At 35.9% G+C, this 24358-nt stretch overlaps 1 protein-coding gene across 1 annotated transcript; it reads left to right on the top strand.

The window, feature by feature from the left end:
- Positions 1-80: 80 nt before the first annotated feature.
- adss2 (adenylosuccinate synthase 2) lies at positions 81-23463 on the top strand. The gene is made up of 13 exons (XM_052089955.1): positions 81-327; positions 11107-11209; positions 12076-12144; positions 12242-12292; positions 13001-13067; positions 15750-15857; positions 16052-16133; positions 16364-16490; positions 17358-17512; positions 18442-18566; positions 18670-18767; positions 18856-19005; positions 21362-23463. Exons 1-13 carry the CDS (start codon positions 157-159, stop codon positions 21412-21414), a joined length of 1359 nt encoding a protein of 452 aa, XP_051945915.1. The 5' UTR covers positions 81-156; the 3' UTR covers positions 21415-23463.
- The last annotated feature ends 895 nt before the right edge of the window (positions 23464-24358 follow it).

Raw genomic sequence — 24358 nt, 5'->3', positions numbered from 1 at the left:
CAGTGTGCTGAATATGTAGTGGGGTGTTGTCTGGAGGCGCGGTGACGCAAGCAGAACTCCGCCCCCTCTGTCTGCTCAGGTGTCGGAAGAGTGTGTCGAAGTTGCGGGCAGAGAGAGAGAGAGAGAGAGAGCGAGCGAGCGAGCAGAGAGGAGGTCATGTCAGAAAGCGGGAATGCACAGTCGCAGGACGAGGGATCGAGCTGGGTGACGACCCCAAATGTGGGCAATAGAGTGACCGTGGTCCTCGGAGCTCAGTGGGGCGATGAAGGGAAAGGAAAGGTGGTGGACGTGCTGGCTCAGGACGCAGATATTGTCTGCCGATGTCAGGTAGTTTTTATATGACACATCTTGCCAGATCCTCCTTTGGCGTGCATCTGTTCACTTTACCCTGCTTGCTTTTAGAATTACTCTGCTAAAGTTAGCTAACATTCGAGCTCGTAGAGCACGAGAATCCTGCAAGCTTATGGGTTTGTGCTAGATGACATTCATGGAAATGGACGAGCATATTTGGCGATATTTCCTGTTGGTTTTGTGGTTGTTGTTGTTGTTGTTTTGATGATGCCGCGTCTACATGGTAACATTGGCAACAACACAATGATTGTAAACCTGCATTCTCATTTCACATTGTTTGTTCATATATATTAAAGGCTCATCAGTCAGCTTCCTACGTAGGCAGTAGTACTTTTATATTTTATTTGTATGCGTAATTTAAGGACTTGCTTGCTGGATAGTTTGTTGTTTGAAGCAGTTAGCCGATGTGTTATTAAAGCGGAAATGCACGCGCCCTCAAAACAAAGCATTTACTATAAGCGACGCGACAAATTAACGATTGTGTCTCGATTAACGTTGATTAAAATACATTGACTATAATAGGGTCTCTCTAGTTTCTGTCTGTGTCGCTAGACGTGTAGATGGTTGCTAATGTCACCTTGACCAAATTATATAGTATTGAAACCAACTTGAAATGTCTGAAAGGCCGGTGGCCTTGATGTGTAGCTTTGACATGTAATAGATATAATTTAGTACAACAGTGTGTCAGAAATATCAGTGGTGTTTATGAAAAGTGTAAAAACTGTTTTTGTTTGAAGTGCACTGCAGAACTATATGTTCAAATGTAGGTTTGATATTTATATAACGATTACAGTCAAAACAGTGTTGTAATTGTTAATGATTAAAACAATGCTTTATATACTTACATTAAGGTACGGCAACTTGTTTTGCTATATTCATAATCTTACTGATATATGCACTAACTGTGTATAGCCCATTTATATAAGTATATACGCAGTCATGCACCTCTTTAAACAGTCATGGAAAACCTGGGAAATAAAATTGTCAGGGAATTTTAAAGCTGTGTTTTCTAAGGCTTGAAAACTCATAGAAATATATATTAGATATATACACACACACAATAATTAGTTCCGGTCCTTGAATCTGATTGGACGAGAGACGTTCCATGAGCACTGATGGTCTCACACCATCAGCGTTCCACTGTGCGTATCACTCCATTCTAAACTAAAGTGTAAGAGCAGTGCAGATATGTTAAGAGCTACTGTATGTGTCATTTACGTTTGTATTTTTTTTTTACATTATATATGTCAGCCAGCAGGTGGTGGCAAAATGTAATTGTTTTGTGTAATATGAGCCAGTAAGGTGATGTGAAGTGAAAACGCGTCAGCCAGTGTTTACATACAACAGTTCTAAGTGATTGCTCGTCAGGGGCAGATCTACCAGGGTGGCAAATGCCACTCTAAAAGAATACAGTGCCACCCCTGCTGCCACCCCAATTGGCAGCAAAGAATTAAAAGTTATGGCCAATTTGACAATTTACGAGCGCGAATCTCCAATGTCCAACTGCACTGAATGCAGCACGAGATGATGCCAGAGCGGCAAGTGACTTAATGCCTTTCCGGTGATAATGCCCTTACTTCAATCATACTTCTATCTCCTATTAAGTGAGATCACATTGTATTGTCAGTTATTCCTAATATGAACTGTTTCACATGAAACCTCAAATCAAGACATTGATTGCATGAAATTAAGTTTGTCTGTATGAGTTTGTAAATGGCAGCCTGTGCCCTTTTGTAGTGTGTACATACTATTTCTCATCAAACTGTGATAAACGTGATTAAATTAAGTATATATAAGTCTGCCATATGTTGCCACCCCTCAAAAATTCCTGCCCCCCTCTCTCCACCCCATAAATATTTTTCTAGATCTGCCCCTGTTGCTCGTATTACTACTACATTACTAAAGCTAGAAAATAGCTTTAAACGGCTTTAAACTAACAACTTCAGCATTAAGGCACATCACACATAGAGACACAACAGACTGATTAATTACAGCTTGCCTCTTACCGGACTTTCCACACTGGAGATGACGCGCTGTTTAAAATGGTGGAGAAGATTGTAGTTTCTATAGTGAAAAACATTTGTGCCATGGCTAGGGCTGGTATCGTTAAAAATTTTTTGATACCGATACCTTGACTTTGATACCGGTTCCTAAATGCTACTTTTTTGATACTTTGGTAAACAAAGAAAAGAAACTTGAACACCAGTATTACCGCTAGTTGGACGCTAGGTGGTACTATGGGATAATTTTCATTAAGCAGGGTTAGGGTTAAGCTTACACAATAAAGCAAGACACCTTGATTTCAAACTTTTAACTTTATTTTGTATTAATTTTAACTAAAAGTTCAAATGAAACTGGAAAAACAAATAAGTGCATTTAAAATGTGTTGTTCAACTTTTTGAAAGATGGCTTTACAACAGTTGTGAACATCTCTCTGGCAAAGAACATTCATCCGTGCATTCTCTAACCGTTGGGTATTTCGTTATCCAGGAAAATATATAATTTGTGTGAATACATTCGTTTTGGTCCCTCCTTCAAGAGATATATTTATATATATCCAATTACATCGGAAACCTCCGGGCTGAGGGATTCGTGAATATTCTTGCTTTATTGATTTTGCATTGAAAATTAAATACTTCATTTAAAAAACGTAAAACTTAAATCAAATACATTTCTAAATTCAAATTGCACTCCAAACGAAACCAAAAAGCAAATAAATAAATAATAAAGTGATAAAATAATATATTAGGTCTGTCAATTGATTACATTTTTTAATCAAATAAATTACATGGTGTCCCGATTAATTAATCGTGTTTAATCGCATATACAAATATTTGCTGAGAAAGCCCCTCATATAACAATAATTCAATATATAATGATGAAATAATTATACATAGTTATCTTTAAATATAAAAGAATTATATATATATCAAATAAAAAATATTCAGATAATTAAAATGCATTACATTCCTGTAGCAGAAGAGTTCATCATTGATAAGACAATATAAAAAGCGGCTTTAGAATACAATGTATTGTCTACTACCATATTATTGATCATAAGTCACTCATTGGCATACAGTTCACAGCAATCCATTACACAAGTGAATTTGTCAATCAGTTGGAGATTTATTATGAGGGCTTGTTTAAGGACCCGTCAATTTAAACCTGCGTCAGACATTTTTTTTTTTTTTAAGAAACAAGCCAGGGGTACATAGTACACAATACTACAGATATATTTTAAAATAATGCCAAGACATTATATTCATTACATAGTGCAATGATTTTCAATGTTTTGGAGTTGTTGAAGGTACAAAGAGTATTTAAATAATGTTTCAAGTCTTTACAAAAAAGTGCAGATAGGGGCTTTATAGACATAAATTTACTCTTTATGTATACAAAAAACTTTGCAAGAAAAATAAACAGATTAATCAGAAAATATTAACTTAAGTTATCAAAACTGTGAAAACCAAATAAAACGTCTTTATAAAGCAAAGAAATACTAGTTAAAATAGAGGTACGTATGTACAAACAAACAAAATTTTCTCCAAAATACTACAGCGTGGACACATTCCCAAAAAATGTGAGGGGCAGATTCATCTACAGCATTACAGAAGGAGAAAAGTGGAGTTTCTTAAATAAAGATTGACTGGGTAAAAACGGTGTAACAGTTTACAGGACACCTCCTTAACCTTGTTGGTAATTAAATATTTGTGAGGTAAAGACCATATGACCTGCGTCAGACATGCTTGTGTCGCGTCTCGGGTGTGTTGCGTCATAAAAGTAAAATGTTTAGGTCACTGTGTCAAGTTAAATATAGTTCAATACTCTCTTTAAACACATCTTTAGATCCCTTGGTTCGCATGTTTATGTTGTGTGTCCGCTGAAGAGTTGTTAATGTTTTGTTCACTGTAATAAACTGCACGTTGCTAACACAGCTGAAATTTCAATTACTGCCCTCTGGAGTAAACAGGTGGTACTACAATCTTGAATCTCTCAGGAAAGCATTGCGATTAAATGCGTTAATTTTTTTAACGCGTTATTGTTGGTCAAATTAATCACACATTATTAACGTGTTAAATCGACAGCCTTAATAAAATATATATATATATATATATATATATTATACGTAACCACCTTTCCATTTACCGTCAGGCAAGATTCCGTCTAAACAATTTTAAATGTAAAAATAATAATTATAATGATGATAATAATCACTGAAATATAAATCATGATTCGAGATGAACATGGTTTTTGTTATTTTATACATTTTGTAATATTTTATATGGTTTGTATTATTTTACAGGCTGCAGAGTTGCGTTCACAATAAACTGCTCTGTGGAAATAAAGTGAACTGAACTCAAAGTACCTCAGTCATATGCAGCACTAATAAAACAATATATGCCCATATATGGTTTTCTGTCATCTGTACGTAACAATATAATAAAGAGGGTTTATTCAAACTCGTGTCTTTGTGTCTATGGGCAAATTATTTGTAATATTAATTTGATAATAATAATAATAATAATAATTTAATAGATGAATGGGAAAACGAGCCAAATATCGTCATGACATGGTCAAAGGCATCAGATATTGGTGATCACTCTGACCATCATTGATCCCGAGATAATCATCTGTTTGCTCAACCCGAATGTGCATTTCTCTCTATAAATTAATTTAATGTTCAGACAGTCTCTTGCTGGTTTTTCCGACACAGTCAGGATCATTACTGCTGCGGCTCGCTTTGTGCGTGCGCTTGTAAAAATTATATTTTAAAGGCTCATTATTACGGTTTAGTATTTATCTGTAAAGTAGAACAGTGTTAGCATTGTTACTGATAACATTCTTTCTCAGCCCTGGAACTCAAACCATTTTCTGATACTAGTGTTTTTCATTGATGCCTAAACACAGCCAATCACCAGCACTTTTAGATTTTGGCACATCTAGCATGCTACATGCTTTTCACTGACATTGCCGAGATTAACGCCTTGGGTATCGAAATTTGGTACCGAAAGACAAGACATTTTTCGATACTCGATTGTTTAGAGGCAATTCGGTCGGTGCCTAAAATGTATAGAATTCGCACTGGCTACCGCGAAATAGGGAGAAATACCCCTGCTTTGTTGGCTACTTTTCCACTGAGAAAGCTGATCTTCAGAAAGCTGACAGCATCTCTGCTTGGGTTTGTCAACCAGTGATCACACACACTCCATCTCTCTCTCTCTCTCTCTCACATCCATCCTTGTTCGTCCAAATACTTGTTCAAAACAGCACACGCCATGATACTATTTCTGAAGTGAAATTTTTTAATTACTAATGAAGGTTTGGACATATCATTTGTTTTGAACCAGCAACGGCAGATTCTGATCCATCACGTAAGAAAGTAGTTCCATGCACAAATGCATTTTTAATGACTGTAATCAGTTTTTCTTATTTTTTTTTAAATGTACTTGTTCATTGAACTGTTGTATATAAGCAATATCACACTCCCAATCTTGCTATATGACCCTAAATCAGCACTGCTGTGATTACCTATGGCACTCGACGTGCGGCTTAATCACAACAGCGCTGATGTAGGGCTATATAGCACTCTTGCTCATGTAATATTGCTTATATATATATTTACACATACAGGACTGTGCAAAAGTTTTAGATGGTTATTTATATCTTCAGCTTTAGTGTGTCAATAGGAAATATAAATGTTAGACTCCTAAATATTCCTTTTGCAAGTAGAAAAGATTAGAATAGAAGAACATGTAGTCCTGCAACAGATAGCATGGCCCCACAGAGCCCCCCACTGAACATCAAGTCAGCCTGGGATTAAATGAAGAGATAGAAGCAATTGAGACAGCCTAAACATACACACACACACATATATATATATTGGATAGAAAGTGCTCTTTTTGAATGGAATCTCTAAAAAGAGTAAAAATAAATCTTTGTCATGTTATCAAGTAGGCTGGTGAAAGTCATGGAAATTAATTAGTTAAAAGATGAACACTGTTTAAAGCTGACATAATGCTAAGGAATTGATTTGATTGTTTTATTATTAATTAAAAAAGAAAAAAGAGAGAAAGAGCAGTTCTGTTTTACCTGCTTCTTTAAATATTTGTCATTTAGAGTAATCTGACAGTGCAATTGGGACAAAGAAAGGTTTAGGTTGCACATGCTTCCTTGTGTCAACATATCTCTCATTGCATGTCAGAAGGAAACCGGTTTCACTGTATGAGCTACTTATGATTTGCAGATGTACCATTGCTTTCACTCATTATCTTAACTGATGTTAAAACTGTTGGGCATATAGGCCTATGTGTTATGTGTTTCTTTTTTGACACACTTGGTGGGGTTCTAAGTTTTAAGAACCCTGAGAAGTTAAGCATCAGATTTATTACTCAACATATATAATTTATGTTATTGGAATGTAGACCTGGTGATTTTGAATCTATACCTATATCTATACCTCAGGTTTGTCGAGAAATGACTCAGAAACTGGTAAATTGTTGTAGTATGCTTCTGCCAACTGTTGTGTTTTCATATCTCATGGTAGAGAGTACTCTATGGCACAGTGGTAGCAGGCTGCTTCACACCCCAACACCCCCCCCCACCCCCCCCAGGTTCACATTGCAAGGATTCTCTACCAGGAAGTTTCTAACTTCCAAGGTTGTAACTGCATTAAAACAAGCCCCTCAGTGCTGCACTGTGCAGACTCTTGTATGTGTGTTGCTCAATTGGATGGGACAGAAAGCAGATAGTGTTGGGCTTTTTATAAAAAGCACTGCACTCAGCAGTCCGATTGGTTTTCCTTACAGGCAGATGGAACAGAAAATAAGACCATCGTGCTTGTTCCATGTCACACCAATTTTATGTCAGGCCAGAACCCAGAAGATCAAACATCAGGCTACTAATTTATGACTATCTGAGCAGCCATTCAATTAACTTTTTACCCATGTTATGACGTCTTTAAAAAAAAAAAATTGCAGATAAAACTCTGCAATTACTCTTTTATTTCTTATAGATGTTCACTGCCGTTTCTATGTATGCCTATTTTGTCATAACACTTGTTTTCTAAGTTCAACATTGGGAAAAACAAGTAAGTTCATTTCATGTTGTAGTGTGACAACTATGGTTGGGCCCAGATGGAATGCCTTGTCAAGTTTATTGTCATTCCAACCATATAATGTATACAGTGCTGTGGTGTTAATTTCCTAATGTGCAGCTATTTGATTTGCAGTGGGTTCATATTTGTATTTATTTAATACAAATATTTCAGGTTCAATACAAGTTAAGTTTGACAGCATGTCACAGATGCTGTTGATCAAGCTTAACTTGTATTATTCAACAGACGATAATAAGTTTGACTCATTCTATGTTTGTAAAACAAACATAATTGTGTGTACAGTAATGCATTTACAGTTGAATTTACTATTGTTCAGGTAAACCATGTTACTTTTGTATGATGCCCACAACAAGGTTACCAGAAAGGGACTGTAAACCGTGGGACTTTTGCATGAATAAAAGGGACTGTTTACATCCACCCACTGAAATTACTATGGTAACGCATTACCAGACATCCATCATTTTAGAACAGTAGTCTTACTAAAATGGAACATTTTATTAAGCTAAATTAACATTTTTGTACAAAAGTCTCAACTTCAGAACTTTAACAAAAATACGAGCCACAGATTTCTGCTTTTAAACCCTTCGGAATGCCTTGCAGCATAGACTTCCATTGTAAGTGCCTTACTGTAAATGTGTTTTTTTGTCTGTTTATACAAACTGTGGGACAATTCAAAATTATTCTCTGTGTCAGCATGTAAAAATTAAATGCTGCAACGGTACGTGTATTTGTGCTTAACCGAATGGATACAGGGCCTTCGGTACAGTACACGAATGATTGCATATCTTAGCACGTGTGAAACCAATATTAAAACAACATAAACAACACAAACCAAATAGAACTAAAATGAAAACCGCACAGAATCAAAACGTAACAGAATGATTGAACTAAACAAAATATAAATATGTCTGATTTAATAAGCCAGAAATTGAAGACACACCAGCGTGTCTAAAATCTGTTGTTTTGGGGCATTATGTTTTGCAGTAAACTACAGTAATATTGGGCAACGAGTATTGAACAAGACAAAGTTTGTGTGTCGGCTCAGTTTAACCGTCGGGTATGTCTCAATAAGCACATCTAACGTGATGACTCATTTGCAGTGACATCATCCACATGTGTCACTTGAGCTTACAGGAGCAAATCATAAACAGCCTGTGCAAGTTAGTCTCGCCACGGTGTTCAAGCAGCCTTGCGTTGCAAGCAAAGACAGAGCTAAAGCGAAAACGATCGCATAGGAGAAATATTTAAACTGCAGGGAAGCAATGCTAACAGATCTGCCCTCTCATCTGATAATGTGGGTATTCTGATTTCCTCAAATAAAACTTGAAAGATTTACTGAACTGTGACCCCAAAACCGAGGAGGTTCTGAACCGTGAATTTTGTGTACCGTTGCAGCCCTAGTAAATATATATACAGTATAAAGTGTGCAACGTAAATTAAATCGAGAACATTCCTTTGTAAACAGTAGCCAAAATTTAAGACATTCATTTTATAAAATGCTAATAAATCTTATTAAATACAAAGAATTAATAACATCTGTCCTACATTTCAAATACACATACACACACACACACACACACACACACACACACAGTCTTATTGGTTTATTTCTGAGAAATCATCAAAACCAAACTAACATCACAACATCATATAACCTCACCATGCATTAAAACACTTAAAATATTCAGGTAAACTAATTTATTAAACAAGTGTATTACATTTTCAGCAACTTTTATAATGCAGAGGAATTCCTGTTGTGATGTAGTTTTTTTTTGTTGTTGTTGTTTTTTTGTGGGTGATAAAGTGGAAACTTGCCTATTAATCCCTGTACAGGAGGCCCTGTTTCCTCCTCAAACGCACTGAAGCAGGCCACATTTAGCCTGCCAGGTTTGGAATATGGGACATATTCCAACACTGCCTGACACTCCAATCCAAAAGTGACAAACATCATACGAAAATGTTTTCCCAGGTTATTGACTCTGCTCTGTTATTCAGTCAGTTTTTGTGGTTCCATGAATGTCAAAGTTTCCACTCAAACAAACAGGACTTTCCCATAGAAACTACATCCTGAAACGGATGTTCTGTATACGGATACTAAATTCAACTTGAAATCTAAATTGACTCTTTTTACTTTCTTAATACATGTTCCTTGTTTTAATGTCTTTGATTAGTCCGTGCATGTTATTCCAAGGAAAATACCTTTCCATTTTGACTGACATCACCAAGCCCTCCTCTTTTTTTTTAACCCCTCCTCTCCAACCACCTATCATATAGAGTCCATTTTTCACAATTTAATCAATTCCTAATGGATATACAGTAATTAAGCCCCGGCCTGCATCTTTTGGAATATCCTAGCAATTTCACTTTGAAATATGTGAAATTCTTGGAAAGGGTTGTGACAGCCATTTTTATGTTGATTTCAAGTGAATTATGTTGCATAAAAGACTAAACAACTAAAGGTAACATTTAAGTCAGTTTTATTACCCTTAATACAATTAAGAGCAGATCCTTAGCACTGTATTGTAATAATTTATCTACTTATTTTTTTGTATAGTTTTTATAATGCCTTTTAAATGTAAATGTGTAATATATTATCTTTATTATCTCTAGGGCCACCAATAATGTAATGAAAACCATACCGAATATAATTTTCATCCATGTGTCCCGAGTGTCTAGAGTGATATTTTAGTTCAACCTGTGCTTAAACTTCTAAGACTGGTCCGTTTGACTCAAAATCAACATTGTAATAAGAGCCCATAGTAGTAACACTAGAGCTTTGGTCACCATGTGTATGGGAACATCGTAAATGGCTCTAAAAAGCAGCGGCATCTAGAGCTGTCCACGAGGTCAGAGCTGGTTGAGACCATGTTGAAAGCCAACACATGTGTGGAGGACTCTTGGTGATTCTTAAGGATTGTAACTGTTGCTGTGCCTAGTGTGTTCTGTAGTCTATGTATACACTGCTCTATGTGCCAGCAATAAAGGAATACAATTTGCATTCTGTATGTAATTTCTCAGAAAAATAACTAGGCAATTTATCACAAAAATAGCAATGTAAAGGGTGATAATTATGAAACATGTGATTTCATTGCAAGAGTCAATCTCCTGAAACAATGTTTCAGATGTCCTCAAGATTGAATTCAAGGTAGAAGTCTCTACAGTAGAACAGATGGGTAAATGTAAGTGTGCTCTCTAGTAAGGTAATGTTACCCTTATAGCTTGTATAAATGAGCAGCGATAGAGCTTTTTCACTTTAAACCCACACCCAGTGACCAGAATGCTTTGATGCTTCAGATTTTTTGAGTTTAACATCTCTCAAATGCATGTCTATTCATGTCTGTTACATTCTATAGTAATGGTTCATGTTAGTTGAACTCTATTGCATAATGTCTTGAAGCCATTGTGGTTTCACTTAAAGTTACTTGGAAATGAATAGGGGGCTTGTTGTATTATGTTAGAATTTTTTTTAGCTCCTGAAAAATATGCAAAGACAAGAAGGTTACACCATCAAACTACCCAATCTGTGCTTTCAACATCAAGAAGATTTGTGTGATTCATTCTCAAGGAATAAAAGCAGGCTTATAGTCGTTGGACTTTTGATATTCAATTCAATATTCTTTATGTTCCTCTTCTCACTGCAGGGAGGCAATAATGCAGGCCACACAGTTGTGGTTGATTCAGTGGAATACGACTTCCACCTTCTACCTAGTGGAATTATCAACCACAAGATTACTGCCTTTATCGGTAAGTATGCCAATGTTTGTTTGATATAGAATGTTTTATGAGTGTTGTGCACACTCTCATGCACTACACTGTACATCTTTATTGCCGATTGGACACCTTACTTTATTGCTGCAGTGCAGTTAGAGTGTCTGGTGCTGGCCGGCCAAACAGACTAATAATAAAGCAGAGTGCAATCTATGCCATTCATTTGCAGAGATCCAATTTTGCTAATGGCCATAACTGTGTTCTGCTGTTCAAATTCATATGTCAGCACTGCAGGGATTAGTATGATCTACAGGAAATGCTTGATGTTCATAGTAAAGAGCTCTTTACCACTTAAAGGGATAGTTCCATACTGGAAATGAAAAGGATGTCATCATTTACTCAACCTCATGCTGTTTCAAATCTATGTAACTTTTTTTTTTTATGGAACACCAGAGTAGAAACTTAGGAGGATTGAGCTGTCAAGCTGTCAAGCTTCAAAATGGACAAAAAGCATTATAAACATAGTATATGAGACATGTGCACTATATTTCAAGTCTTCTGAAGCCATATGATAGCATTGTTTGAGTAAAAGACTGACATTTAAGTCTTTATTGACAGAAAAATCTTGCCTTAAAAATATTGGTTAACAGCTGTGATGTCACCATTCACTTTTATTCTATGAAGAAAAGAGCATCTTAGAGATTCTGCTATAAGTTAATTCTCTTTGTATTCCATGTAAGAAAGAAAGTCATAGATGTTTTGAAATAGACATGAAGGTAAGTAGATGATGACAGAATTTTCATTTTGAGGCAAACAATCCCTTTAATGCTTTTACACTCCGATTGTGTAGGTTTCAGTTCATAATGAGACGTAATGACTGACAATTGCTCATTTGATTGCAGGCAATGGTGTAGTCATTCACCTGCCAGGCCTTTTTGAGGAGGCTGAGAAGAATATGCGTAAAGGAAAAGGTTTGTTTAATTATTTGTCTGTTTATGCCCTTGGGCTGTGTGTTGACATTCAGTGAGATTCATTGACAGGAGTCTAATATTGAGTGTAATCACACAGGTCTGGAAGGCTGGGAAACAAGGCTCATCATCTCTGATCGTGCGCACATTGGTAGGCTGACAACTCCTGTCAGATTGCAACACTATGCTGTTTTGATTAATATCTGATTTATTTATATCCCATATAACATCTTTAAACACTGCTAAAATATGTCTAGTAGGGGTGTAAACTGTAAGCAATTTACAGTTGCGTTATGAAATCTCATGTTTGAAAATTTCCCATTGACCATGAAACTAATTTGCTAATATTTGCTTTCGTAGAAGGCAAACTGTCTCTCTTTGTTGCAGAGCTAAGGCCTAAAACCTAATTTAACCAAAACTTTATCACCATTCTTTTCCTGCCTTGCAAGCAATGCTATTTCCTTCAGGAATTGCAAATTTAGTTAGGGATTATAGACTTGTATTGAATTGCTCAATGCTAATCAGTGCTTTAAAATGTCACCCAGTGCATCAATGCAGGTTTCCTACTGCTTTGTATTTTAGTTCTTTGCTGTTATTTAGTTATTTTTAAACTTAGTAGAGTAGCATATCAGAAGCCATTGAAATTTGTGTTATGTCATTAATTATGCCTTTAGTCCATTGTTGTAATTGTAGATTCTCAGCAGGGGTCATTGTAATGAATGGACAAGGATTAATTGTAGGCAAAACAAGTATTGTTATGGTAACCTATTTTGGCATGTTGAGTTCATAGCACTGAGAGATGAGTTCCAGCACAGTAGCACTCTGTCTAACTGTAATGTATACGCTCTCCTCCCTCCAGTGTTTGATTTCCATCAAGCTGTGGATGGAGTCCAGGAACAGGAGAGGCAACAGAAAGCTGGCATAAAGTAAACCTCTGCTTAATGCACATGCATATATCATGCTAGCAACATGTTATGAATTTAGAACAAAAGAAAAAATGCTTTTCAGAAATGAACGCCTGCTTTTCTAATGTCTGTTTGGCTTTAGTGACAGTTTTTTACACTGGTTATATAATGGACAAATGTGATGTTCTAAAATGGGGGAGTAGAGGAATGTTCTCATCTCCGAATCCTCTATTCATCCCAGAATTGTCCTGAACAGGGGTCTCAAACTCAAATTATTTAGGGGCCACTAGTTAAGTAGTGATCTCCATGGGGAGTGTTTTTTGTGCCCTGAATTTTAACTATATACACTTAGGCTGTTGCATGAACAGACCTTTTCCGAGTTGAGCGAGTGCTTGATTAGTGGTCTAATGACAGCTGAGATTGTATTCCTTGATATCTGCAATATTCTGTTGGAGATCAAGCAGGAAGCAGTCCCATTAATAGACCAGAACAATTACCAGCATTTAGCAGTCATTTCAATGTATTATGGATAGCAATATGTCCACACAAGATATACGTATAATTTGTTATTTTTATTTTTTATCTACAGTTGCACATTTACATTTGTGTATTAATTTAGGCCTTTAAAAAATTTAAGTGAATGGAGATGTCAGTCCCGGACATACCTCCTTTTGTGTTTCATGGAGGAAAGTCAGTCATACAGTTTTGAAATAACATGAGTGTAATTAAATAGTGACATGATCTTTAGGGGTGGGTAAAAGTGTTGATTTTCTGATGCATTGCAATATTCACTTAAACAACCCTGTTATCAATTCTTGAATCCCAAGATCGAGTAAATTACTTCACTCGTCAGTAATTGTGTCTTATTGTGGCTAAGAAGTTCAACAGCGAGTGTTATATCATATGCTGGGGGGGTTGTTGGACTCAGTGAGTGTGGGGGCTTTTGTCATATATTCTGTATATTAGTGTGATATTAGTAGCTTTTGAAATGCTCACAGGCTTATTTTGAACATGTGCTCTGTTACTACTTTTACACTGAATTGGACAAGTAATCCAAGTGACATGTCCTAATGTGATTTATTAAACCACTGAAGGCTGCAATCTTAGTGTGGATGAGCTGCAGCTTTAAATAAATCCGACTGCTCAAACATTGGAAACTCCACAGACACTGAGAATCATTCACATTGTATTAGATGGCAGAGCACTAAACTACTATGAAGCATGGAGCACATTAATCTATGTAATGTAAAAATGTAATGATTAAATTAACTTTTAAAACATGTTCTGTAAAATAATAATAAAGTTTAAACTATAATTATTCAATTTTTTAAATAAACTAAACTTATGTGTTCAATATTACATTATCATGTTAGGATATTTTTTTGAAATTGGTATTGAGAACCGTGAAATTTCACTGGTATCAGTACCAACTACTGAAATGTTGGTCCCGTGACAACACACACTCCACCAAAAATCCACCACATGCAGCAATGACAGCATTGCAGATTCTTGGTATTCTAGCTGACAGTTTATCCAGATACTCAGGTGACATTTCACCCCATGCTTCCTGTAGCACTTCCCATAGATGCGGCTGTCTTGGAATACCCAATTCCCACTACTTAGTAGGTCCTCATGGTGGTGCAGTTACTCGCCTCAATCGGGGTGGCGGAGGACAAGTCTCAGTTGCCTCCGCTTCTGAGAACGTCAGTCCACGCATCTTATCACATGGTTCGTTGTGCATGACACCGTGTAGACTCACAGCATGTGGAGGCTCATGCTACTCTCCGCCATCCACGCACAACTTGCCACATGCCCCATTGAGAGAGAGAGAACCTCTAATCCTGACCACAAGGAGGTTACCCCATGTGACTCTACCCTCCCTAGCAACCGGGCCAATTTGGTTGCTTAGGAGACCTGGCTGGTGTCACTCAGCACACCCTGGATTTGAACTCGCGACTCCAGGGTTGGTTGTCAGCATCAATACTCACTGAGCAAACAAAATAAAATATAAAAAATGTATACTAAAATAAAACAAAATGACCCACAAATGTGTTAATGTTGAAAGTTATTCAACATATTTTCCACATATGTGGACATCATGTTTATCAGAGAACTGACGCTCATAGAAGTGCTTCGCGGAAATCAATTGTTTTCATGTGGTGTGGCAGAAGTTTAACCTTTATATGACAGTTTAGAGTGTTGTGAACAGTATTCAGTCAGTTTAAATTATTTTTAATTATGCGATGCATATAGCAAAGCCAAAATACAACGTCCACACATGTGGATGCAGGGTCACAAGGTTTAATAGGGCTCTGAGTTAACATATTTTCTCAAAGAACATCAAACGTTCACCTGAAGTGACTTATCCAGATGTATGGTTTATACGGAGCGTCTACACAAGAGAGGTGATGAAATTGTATCGTAGTTTAGATGCTCACAATTATTTCCTCAGCGGAGAGATCGTGAATATTGGATTGCTTCTATTATAATCAATTATAAAAAAATTTGTGTTCCTAATGTGTAAGTCATTTTGTCTGAATGTTGTCTGTGAGCCAGTAGTTTGAGACTCCTGTTCTAGAGTATACTCATAAACCCGACATGGATAGAAAATTTGACCATATTCTTAATATTTTTTTTTTTTTTTTCAACTCACCCAAGGTGTGTGAAATCACATCTCACCCTTGCTTCTGCTTCTCTAACTAGTTTAGGAACAACGAAAAAGGGTATTGGGCCCGTATACTCTGCAAAAGCTGCTCGCAGTGGCCTGAGGATATGCGATCTCCTGGCTGATTTCCAGGAGTTCTCAAACAGGTGAGGATGTGCTGAACCATACATCTGTTTTACTCATTCATACCACACTCAATAGGCTGTGTGTGAAACCTCACCCTTTGTAATAACTGTTTCTAATCCACATGATACAATACCAGATACAGTGAAACTGCAGATGATCATGCCACAAATTGTTTCACAGTGCCATCTGAGCATTCTCATGTCCCTTCTAATAGATATAAAAATTTGGCCTCGCAGTACAAGTCAATGTACCCTTCACTGGAAATTGATGTTGATGGTGAACTTGAGAAACTCAAGGTGAGCTGTCTAGATATGGTCATTTCAGATTATACCTTGTAGTTCAAGACATTTAGTGATGGTTAGTTTGTGTAGATTAGGATTAAAAGATTGTATAGGTTTTTGTTTAAAAAGGGGGGGAGGGGAGTTAATGTAAAGGAGGTTTATGCACCCTAAATGACTGATCACAGGAATAAGAATGTGAATAGTTTTAAAAGGGATTTTCTTAACTGTTTGGTTTTCTTTGTCAGTTGTATGTAGATAGGATAAAGCCCATGGTGAGAGATGGAGTCTTCTTCATGTATGAAGCTCTACACGGCCTTCCCAAAAAGATTCTGGTGGAAGGTGCCAATGCTGCCTTGCTGGACATCGACTTTGGTGAGTAATGTATACAGTGATACAGATAGTACATTCCATTCCCTAAAGTGTTATGTAAGAATAGGATATGCGCTAACCAGCTGACGCCCATTTGTAAACTTCTGGGAAAGTCTTCCACTTTTATTTAACTCTTGGGAGGTATCAGGCTGTTAGATTTGGAAGATAAAATTGCAGTTGTGCATGGTCTACCATATGACTACGTTGTTTTTGTTTTGTTATTTGTTTTTTGTGTTTTTTGTTTTGTGGCAATTGTTAAAAATAAAAAAAGTGACAATTTCTGAAGTGACATTTTTTAATTACTAATGAAGACTTGGACGCATCATTTGGTTTGAACCAACAACATCCTATTTCTGTATATTTAAGCAATATCACACTCACAATCGTGCTATATGGCCCTTCATCAGCACTGCTGTGATTCGGCCACAGGCCGAGTGCCGTAGGTAATTGCCGTAATGCTGAAGTTGTTCGTTTAAAGCTATTTCCTAGCTTTAGTAGTGTAATGTAGTAAGCAATCCCGAAGAGCTGTTGTATGTAAACGGATGACGTGGATTCACTTCACATCACCGAAGTGGTGATGTGGAAAAAAAAAAAAAATGTAAAAAAAAAAAAAAGAAAAGACAAACAGTAACTCTTAACACATATGCACTGCTCTTACACTTTAGTTTATAACAGCACGAACACAAGCATAGTGATACAAACACAGTGAAGCGTCCGTGTGCAGATTCGAGGACCGGAACTAACTATTGTATATTATAAAAATAATATAATTGGCGTTACAGTATTCATGTACATATTATGCATATTATATAAAGATTAACTGACACTGCAGACACCAGCCTTTAAAATATGTAGTTTTTTTTCTTTCAGGCACATATCCCTTCGTGACCTCATCAAACTGCACAGTTGGAGGGGTGTGTACGGGACTGGGCATGCCACCTCAGAACGTTGGCGATGTGTATGGAGTTGTCAAGGCCTACACCACAAGAGTTGGGATCGGGGCTTTCCCTACTGAACAGAAAAACGTGAGCTGCTCACTGCCTAATGTCCTATGTTTCCACATAATGTTCAGATACTTAATGAGGTCTTGCTACTGTTTACATTCTGGTGCAATCGAGAGTGTTTAGCATGACCCTGAAGTTTATTGATGGATTTAATTAAGAAAAATGAGGTCAAAGGAACAGAGTCAGCAATCAATCTTGCTAAATGATAACAATGAATATCCTTTGTTTGTGATGTTTGATATGATCTACCGTTACAGTGATTATAATACAGTTTATGATAATAATAAATGCTTAAGTCAGTAATTTATCAAATTAAATTACATCAATAAATATCTTTATGATGTTGTATCCTGTTCCTTATGAGCTTCCATTACAGTGACATAATACAGTATGAGCTTATAATAAATACCTAATAGTAGGATTCCCACAGTCATAGAAAACCTGAAAATATCAGGGAATTTAATTTGTGATTTCCCAGTCTGGAAAAGTTAATAAAATCAATGAAAAAGTCATGGAAAATTGGAGTCCCTTGTTAATTCTTCTAGTTAAAACAATTTGACCAGATATAAATTGCTCTTTGTGAGTGCAATCTTTTCTAAAATTATTACTTATCAAGTAATCACAAACAACAGGAAAAGTAATGGAAATTCATTGGTCAAAAGGTGCATCCAAATGAGTGAAACACTTGATATTGCCTTTTACACTTTTTATTCAGTTTCAAAAGGGCTTCATCTAGTTGGGAGAAAGGGTTATTGTGCAAAAGTTTTGAAGAATCCATTGACAAATTGTCAATTAATTATACTGTGTATATCAATACAGGGGTTCATTTGTAGCACATGCTGTTAGCACATAGCTTAACGACTTATTGTCAATATTCAAGTACATACATAAACACCTGTCATTAAATTACTGTTCATTAGTCATATTGCGCATATTGTGTATATGTTTAGGAAGCTGGAGAGCTCTTGCAGACAAGAGGCAAGGAAGTGGGCGTGACTACAGGTCGCAAAAGGAGATGTGGTTGGCTGGATCTGGTGCTTATCAGATATGCCCACATGATTAATGGCTTCACAGCGTGAGTGTTCAGCTATGTCTCCCTTTGATTTATAACATCTTGAGTCTTCTAAAACTGCGCAAATGCTGTTGTCTTACATGCATCCTTCTATGTGTCTATTTAGCTTAGCTCTCACCAAACTGGACATTTTAGATGTGTTTCCTGAGATCAAAGTTGGTGTGGCATACAAAGTAGATGGTGAAACCATCCCCTATTTCCCAGGTAAGCAGCACCTTTCACATATCATATATAGTTTTGATAAAAATAAAATAAAATGGCAGAGTTTAACAATATCATATATGTTTCACAGCAAACCAAGAGGTGTTACAGACGGTTGAAGTCCAATATGAAACTCTGCCTGGCTGGAATACAGACACATCTGCTGCCAGGACCTTTGAACAACTTCCAGAAAATGCAAAGAAATATGTGCGCTACATTGAAGAACACTTGGGTGTGCCTGGTAAGGCTTTTAAACCATCATTCTTAACTCATTTAAAGTACAGAGTGGTTGTTTCATTGTCATTACTTTCAGAGGTGATATGCACCTATTTATTTATTTATTTATACTATATATAATATACAAATATTTAACATATTTTACCATAATAAAACTTATTTACAATTTAAATATGTAATGTTATGTTTATCTATATAAAACTATTTTAAATTGAAGACATTTATAAATATACTTGATATTAAATTGTTTATATATTATAATAATATAGAATATGTATTTATATAATACATTATATAATATTTAAAATATTTTTTAGAATTTACAATATAATTAATTATATTTAAATACCTATTATAATATTATAGAATATTTATATAATACTATATATAATATATAACACATGTTATTATAATATAAACTATTTAAAATATTATTCTAGTAAACTTTAAATATTATTAAGGGGATACTTGGAAGTTATTTATTAAGTGTATGGCTGTGTTGTCTAGTGGTACAGTTTTTGTGTAGTGTGAATGGGGACCAGGCTTAAGTTTTTAAATAAACCAAACAAAATTGCTTCTGAACTTGACAACCAGTGTTAAATGTGCATTAATTGTATGAAAAAGGGTAGCTGCGAAATTTTTAAATGAAAAAAGTTGAAATGTGTTACATGTGTATCTTGAAATAATATGTGCGACGTGTATCATGATGATACACAGTAACACTTTACAATAAGGTTCCATTAGTTAACATTAGTTAATGCATTAGGTATCATTAACAAACAATTAACAACTTTTTTTTTTTTTTACTGCATTCATTAATATTTGTTAGTTAATAATAATAATAATAACATTTTCCATTGTTAGTTCATAGTGCATTAAATAATATTAACTCATACAAGTTTTGATTTAAAAAATGTAGTAGAATAAATGAACATTAACCAAGATTAATAAATGCTAAGTATTGTTCATTGTTATTTCATGTTAAAGGTGCTGTAAGCGATTTTAGCATTCTGATTCTTTCACGTGACTGAGCTGTTGAAATAGCCATGCCCCTCATTCCAATCCCCTGCCCTCCAAAGATGATTTTGAGACCAAAACCGGGCAAAAGAGCAGAATTGTTTGTTCCTGTGGTTGTCAAATTCAACAGTGGCACAATAGCGCCCTCAACTGACAAACAGAATTCAGAATTCAGAGACTTGCTTAGAAAACCAGAGTGAACATTGGCATCCCATTTACAAGGTGGAGGACACACACCGCAAATGAGAAAGCCAATAACGAGATCACTGTGCAAGTTGCTAAAACACAGCCGCCTCCACCCGTCAACAACAGTGATCTTGCCTAGGGTGAAAGAATTGTCAGAAACGGCACTGTCATTTCAATTACTAATAGTTACCAGAAAAACCATCCTACCTCTTGTGCTAGGTCCCCCACACACCCCGCTGCTGTTCAATCCAGTGATGTTATAGGATGTGCCGATTCCTCTGCCACGCTTTCTGTCCAGTGTGTATATGTTATAGTGGTCTTGTTTATTACGACGTTAAACGTTTATCAGCTTTTATTTGTTCATAGGGAATCAGAGAGTGTGAAAGAGCATGATGTGTCTAAGGGGGAAGTATAGGTCTCTGCGGATACAATCTCAGTGTAGTAATCAGTGGGCGTTTCCAAACCATGATGGGCATTTCTGAACTATCTAATGAAAGTAGGAAATCTTAATGTAGTACAAGTATAGATACAGGCCAGAGACCTCTAAATGGGAGTGGAATGTCCAAAAGAGGGTGGAGTTTCTCCAAAAGCAGACAGGGTTGCGCCAGCTCCAAAAAGGGGTGTCCCTTCCACTCACGGTTAAGGTTAAGGAAATGGTTATGTAAGGGGCTCCCTATATATTCAATGGCTGTTTAGAGCATCCACCCCTTTTTGGAGCAATGCCTGCTGCAGCTATATACTTCTCATGTAATAGGCAAATCGGGTGAAGTGGTTGAAAAACGCCCATCCCAGTTTGAAAGCTATTTTTGTTCTGCAGAGACACAAGTCTCCTAAGGGATGTTGGCTAAGGTTGTTTGAAAACATACTTTATTTTTGTAATTCTGTTTGGTGTCACAAGTAGCGCAGAAATTACACACTTCACATTTAACTAACGTTAACAAATGGAACTTTATTGTAAAAAGTTTCCAGGCAGTTACACATACATTTTTGTGATGTAGTATTTGAATTCCACTTGGCTCAAAAATCTAAGGGGACATGGACATGATGCTTCTGGTTCATTTACGTGTAATATATAGTATTGTTATGTTCAGTGAACCATTGAGCAGATTAAAATCAATGTTGCCGGGAATTACTGACTTCATCCATCTTTGCCTTAGTTAAATGGATTGGTGTCGGGAAGTCACGGGAATCAATGATCCAGCTCTTTTAAGAGGCTGTTGGCCTGCATATTGCACTGGCTGAATGTTCTGGACTCATCAGAACCTCACAGGGTCTGTGCCAGGGACAGGAAGTTGCAACACATGGCTCCTCTCCAACTTGACTGCAGTTTCTCCGTGGCAAGAAGGTTGGACATTCTTTTGTCAGTCTGATATAATTAATTAATCTTTATTCGAAAAGGGGCCTTCAACTTACTAGTATCCATCAGTCTGCATTGTCTTTGTTCCTTATGAAAAGCTTAGTTACATTTTTTGCCATCATTGATCTGATTGTCAGCTATTTTGTCTCCTCTGGTATTTCAAGCTATATTAAGCTCAGTATCTCCATCTTGAGTCCATAAGCTGTATATGTGCTAATACTTTAAACAGCCAGGCATCAGTAGTGATGTATATTGTATTGTTGTTAGGTTTTTCACACAGTATGGGTAAAATGATTATTATACATGTTATATATATATATATTTTCTTTTATCGTACAAGATTTAACTGTTATGCAACGTTCACTACCACACTTTGTCCTTGTTTTTAATAGACTGTAGATTGAATTGTTCAAGTCAACATAATTTAAAAGTACTGTTTGAAATATTTCTGTACCAGATGCATAAAATCTAACGATTCGACTTCTATAATTCAAAATTCTTTGATTCGTAATAAGAAATATGTGTAATATCATCTCAAATTGAAATACAATCACATTACAATTTATTGACATGTATTATTTAGACATTATAATCTACCTTTTCAAGGTACGGAAACATGCAAGTTTGTTTCCAAAGAGTTTAAGCATGTAATATTGTACGTTTTAGATAAAATGGCAGAGTCCTCTAATTTCTATCAACTCCAATTAAGTTGTGAGGATAAAGCCGGAGATAAAGAGATACTTGCCTTTCATTTATGGATTGTCAAAGTATTCTAAAGATCCTTAAGATATTTAAGTGCATTCATACACCAACATGGAAGGCCACCTCAGGACATATTACTCACTGTTTAGCCAGTGAAAAGCACTGATGCTTGAATTTTGCAGGCACTTTTTTCCCTCTGTTGTTGCTAGTTGCTGCTGCTGTTGGAGGTCAGGTGTTTTGATGACTTCCAGTAGTTCATTTATAAAAACCTTTAAATTTTTAGTGATGATCCAAGCAATCGAATGTACCATAAGAATTACTACAGCATATTTTAATAGAGCTGTCATGTTTGAAACTCTGGGCCATTTTGCATATGCATCTTTATTCTGTTTTGTCACACCTTCAATACTGCACCTTCCAATAAATAACCAAAATATGAAAAAGTGTGCCTTGTTAAAAACAAAAGAACCATGAAACTTGAAAAGTAGTGGTCTGATTGATCTTTTACAGATTTTAATTGATAAACCTCAATATTTTACCTTTTTAAGGGCATTATTGTCATTGCCAATTTTCCAAAAGTGTCCATGTATCTAAAGAGGTATCTTAAATTTTAAAGGGATGCTGTGATATAAAGATCCTTTGTAAATGTCCCAGAATGATAACAGGTTGAAAGAAACCTGTTTATTTCAGATTTATGATGACGTGTATTTTCTGTTTGACTTTTTACTCATACCTGCAGAAGAATGTATGTATTCAGTTTTTTTGTTTGTTTGTTTTGTTTAGCATCATCTATTACATGTCACACAATTCTTCTGAACAAAAGAAACCTAGTCGGTACTAAAGTGCAAAAATAGTCTTTGGACAGGTGCAACATTCAATCCCATTTTTGGCAAATATATCTGTACGTTTGAGCAAAGTAAAACTGTTCTGCAAATTCTTTGCTTTGAATTCGGAATTGTGTGGCTGCTGATTGGGTTTTTATGTATGTAAACAGAATACAAAGCCATATTTCCTTGATCTGTTGTTACTGTGTTGTTGAATACACTTTGCTGGTGGTGGATACTGATGGCTGTGCATGTTCATCTAGTGAAATTTGCACAACAGTTCACTCATTTTTGTAATTAAAAATACCGTTAATTATCTTGGATGTGTGGCAGACATCTGTCATGATGGTTCCAATTAATAAAACAATATGGTGATGAGAAACATTTTCCTTTTTGTGTTTGTTCAGTTTTAAGCTGTATTTTGAGGCATGATCTACTAACTATGTATTAGTACTAACGACAAAGCTGTTTTATAGATGAAGCCTATTTATTTACACTACACTGAAACCGCCAGAAGAAGCCCCGCTGCTATGGAAATTTGATGTTCAATACTTTGCCACCAGGGGGAGATATTCACCTTTTAATAGACAGAACCGTACCGGTTCACCGCAAGCCTTGTTCTTTCACTGACTGTGATGACGTGTTTCGTCTTATATATCAGCGTAAATCTCACAATGTTTTTATGTGATACATTTAAAAAAAAAATTTGTATACATTTATAAAATTTTTCTTTGTGTTATATTACTGTGGAATTAGTTTTAAAAAATGAATTACCACAGCTGTGATGGGGTTTCTATTGCAGCTGCTGAGAGAGTGACCGTAAATTTGGCATCTTCTCCCATTTTAAAGTCTTAATCCGCTCTGTGTTTTTATGACTTCTTCTGGAAAGTCATTCAAATGTAATAGTGGATTTTTTTCTTTTGGTCTTAGAACAAATGGGTAAGTGAAAATAATATTTGCTGTGATGTCCTATTCACTCCCATTCACCGCTGTTGAAGTTTACCCTGCAAACTTTTACTTCCGCCTTGCAAAACCCAGAGTGTGAAAAAGGTCAATAGTGTGATATTTCATTTGATAAACACAGAGATCTGTATTTCCGTTTAACAATAACAAGTGCTGGTTCGATGGTACACAATTATTTTCAACAGAATAAGCACAAAATAAATGTGTATTATTTTATTTTTTCTTAATTTGTGCTGAAGTAATATTTATTATTTGTCATAATTTTTATTGTCATAGTTTATTAATTGTCATAGCACATCATAATTTTT

This window comes from Xyrauchen texanus, chromosome 24, assembly GCF_025860055.1.
Source record: "Xyrauchen texanus isolate HMW12.3.18 chromosome 24, RBS_HiC_50CHRs, whole genome shotgun sequence".
NCBI lineage: Eukaryota > Metazoa > Chordata > Actinopteri > Cypriniformes > Catostomidae > Xyrauchen > Xyrauchen texanus.
Note: the sequence above shows the minus strand (reverse complement) of the source record. Positions and strands in the feature narration are given on the sequence as shown.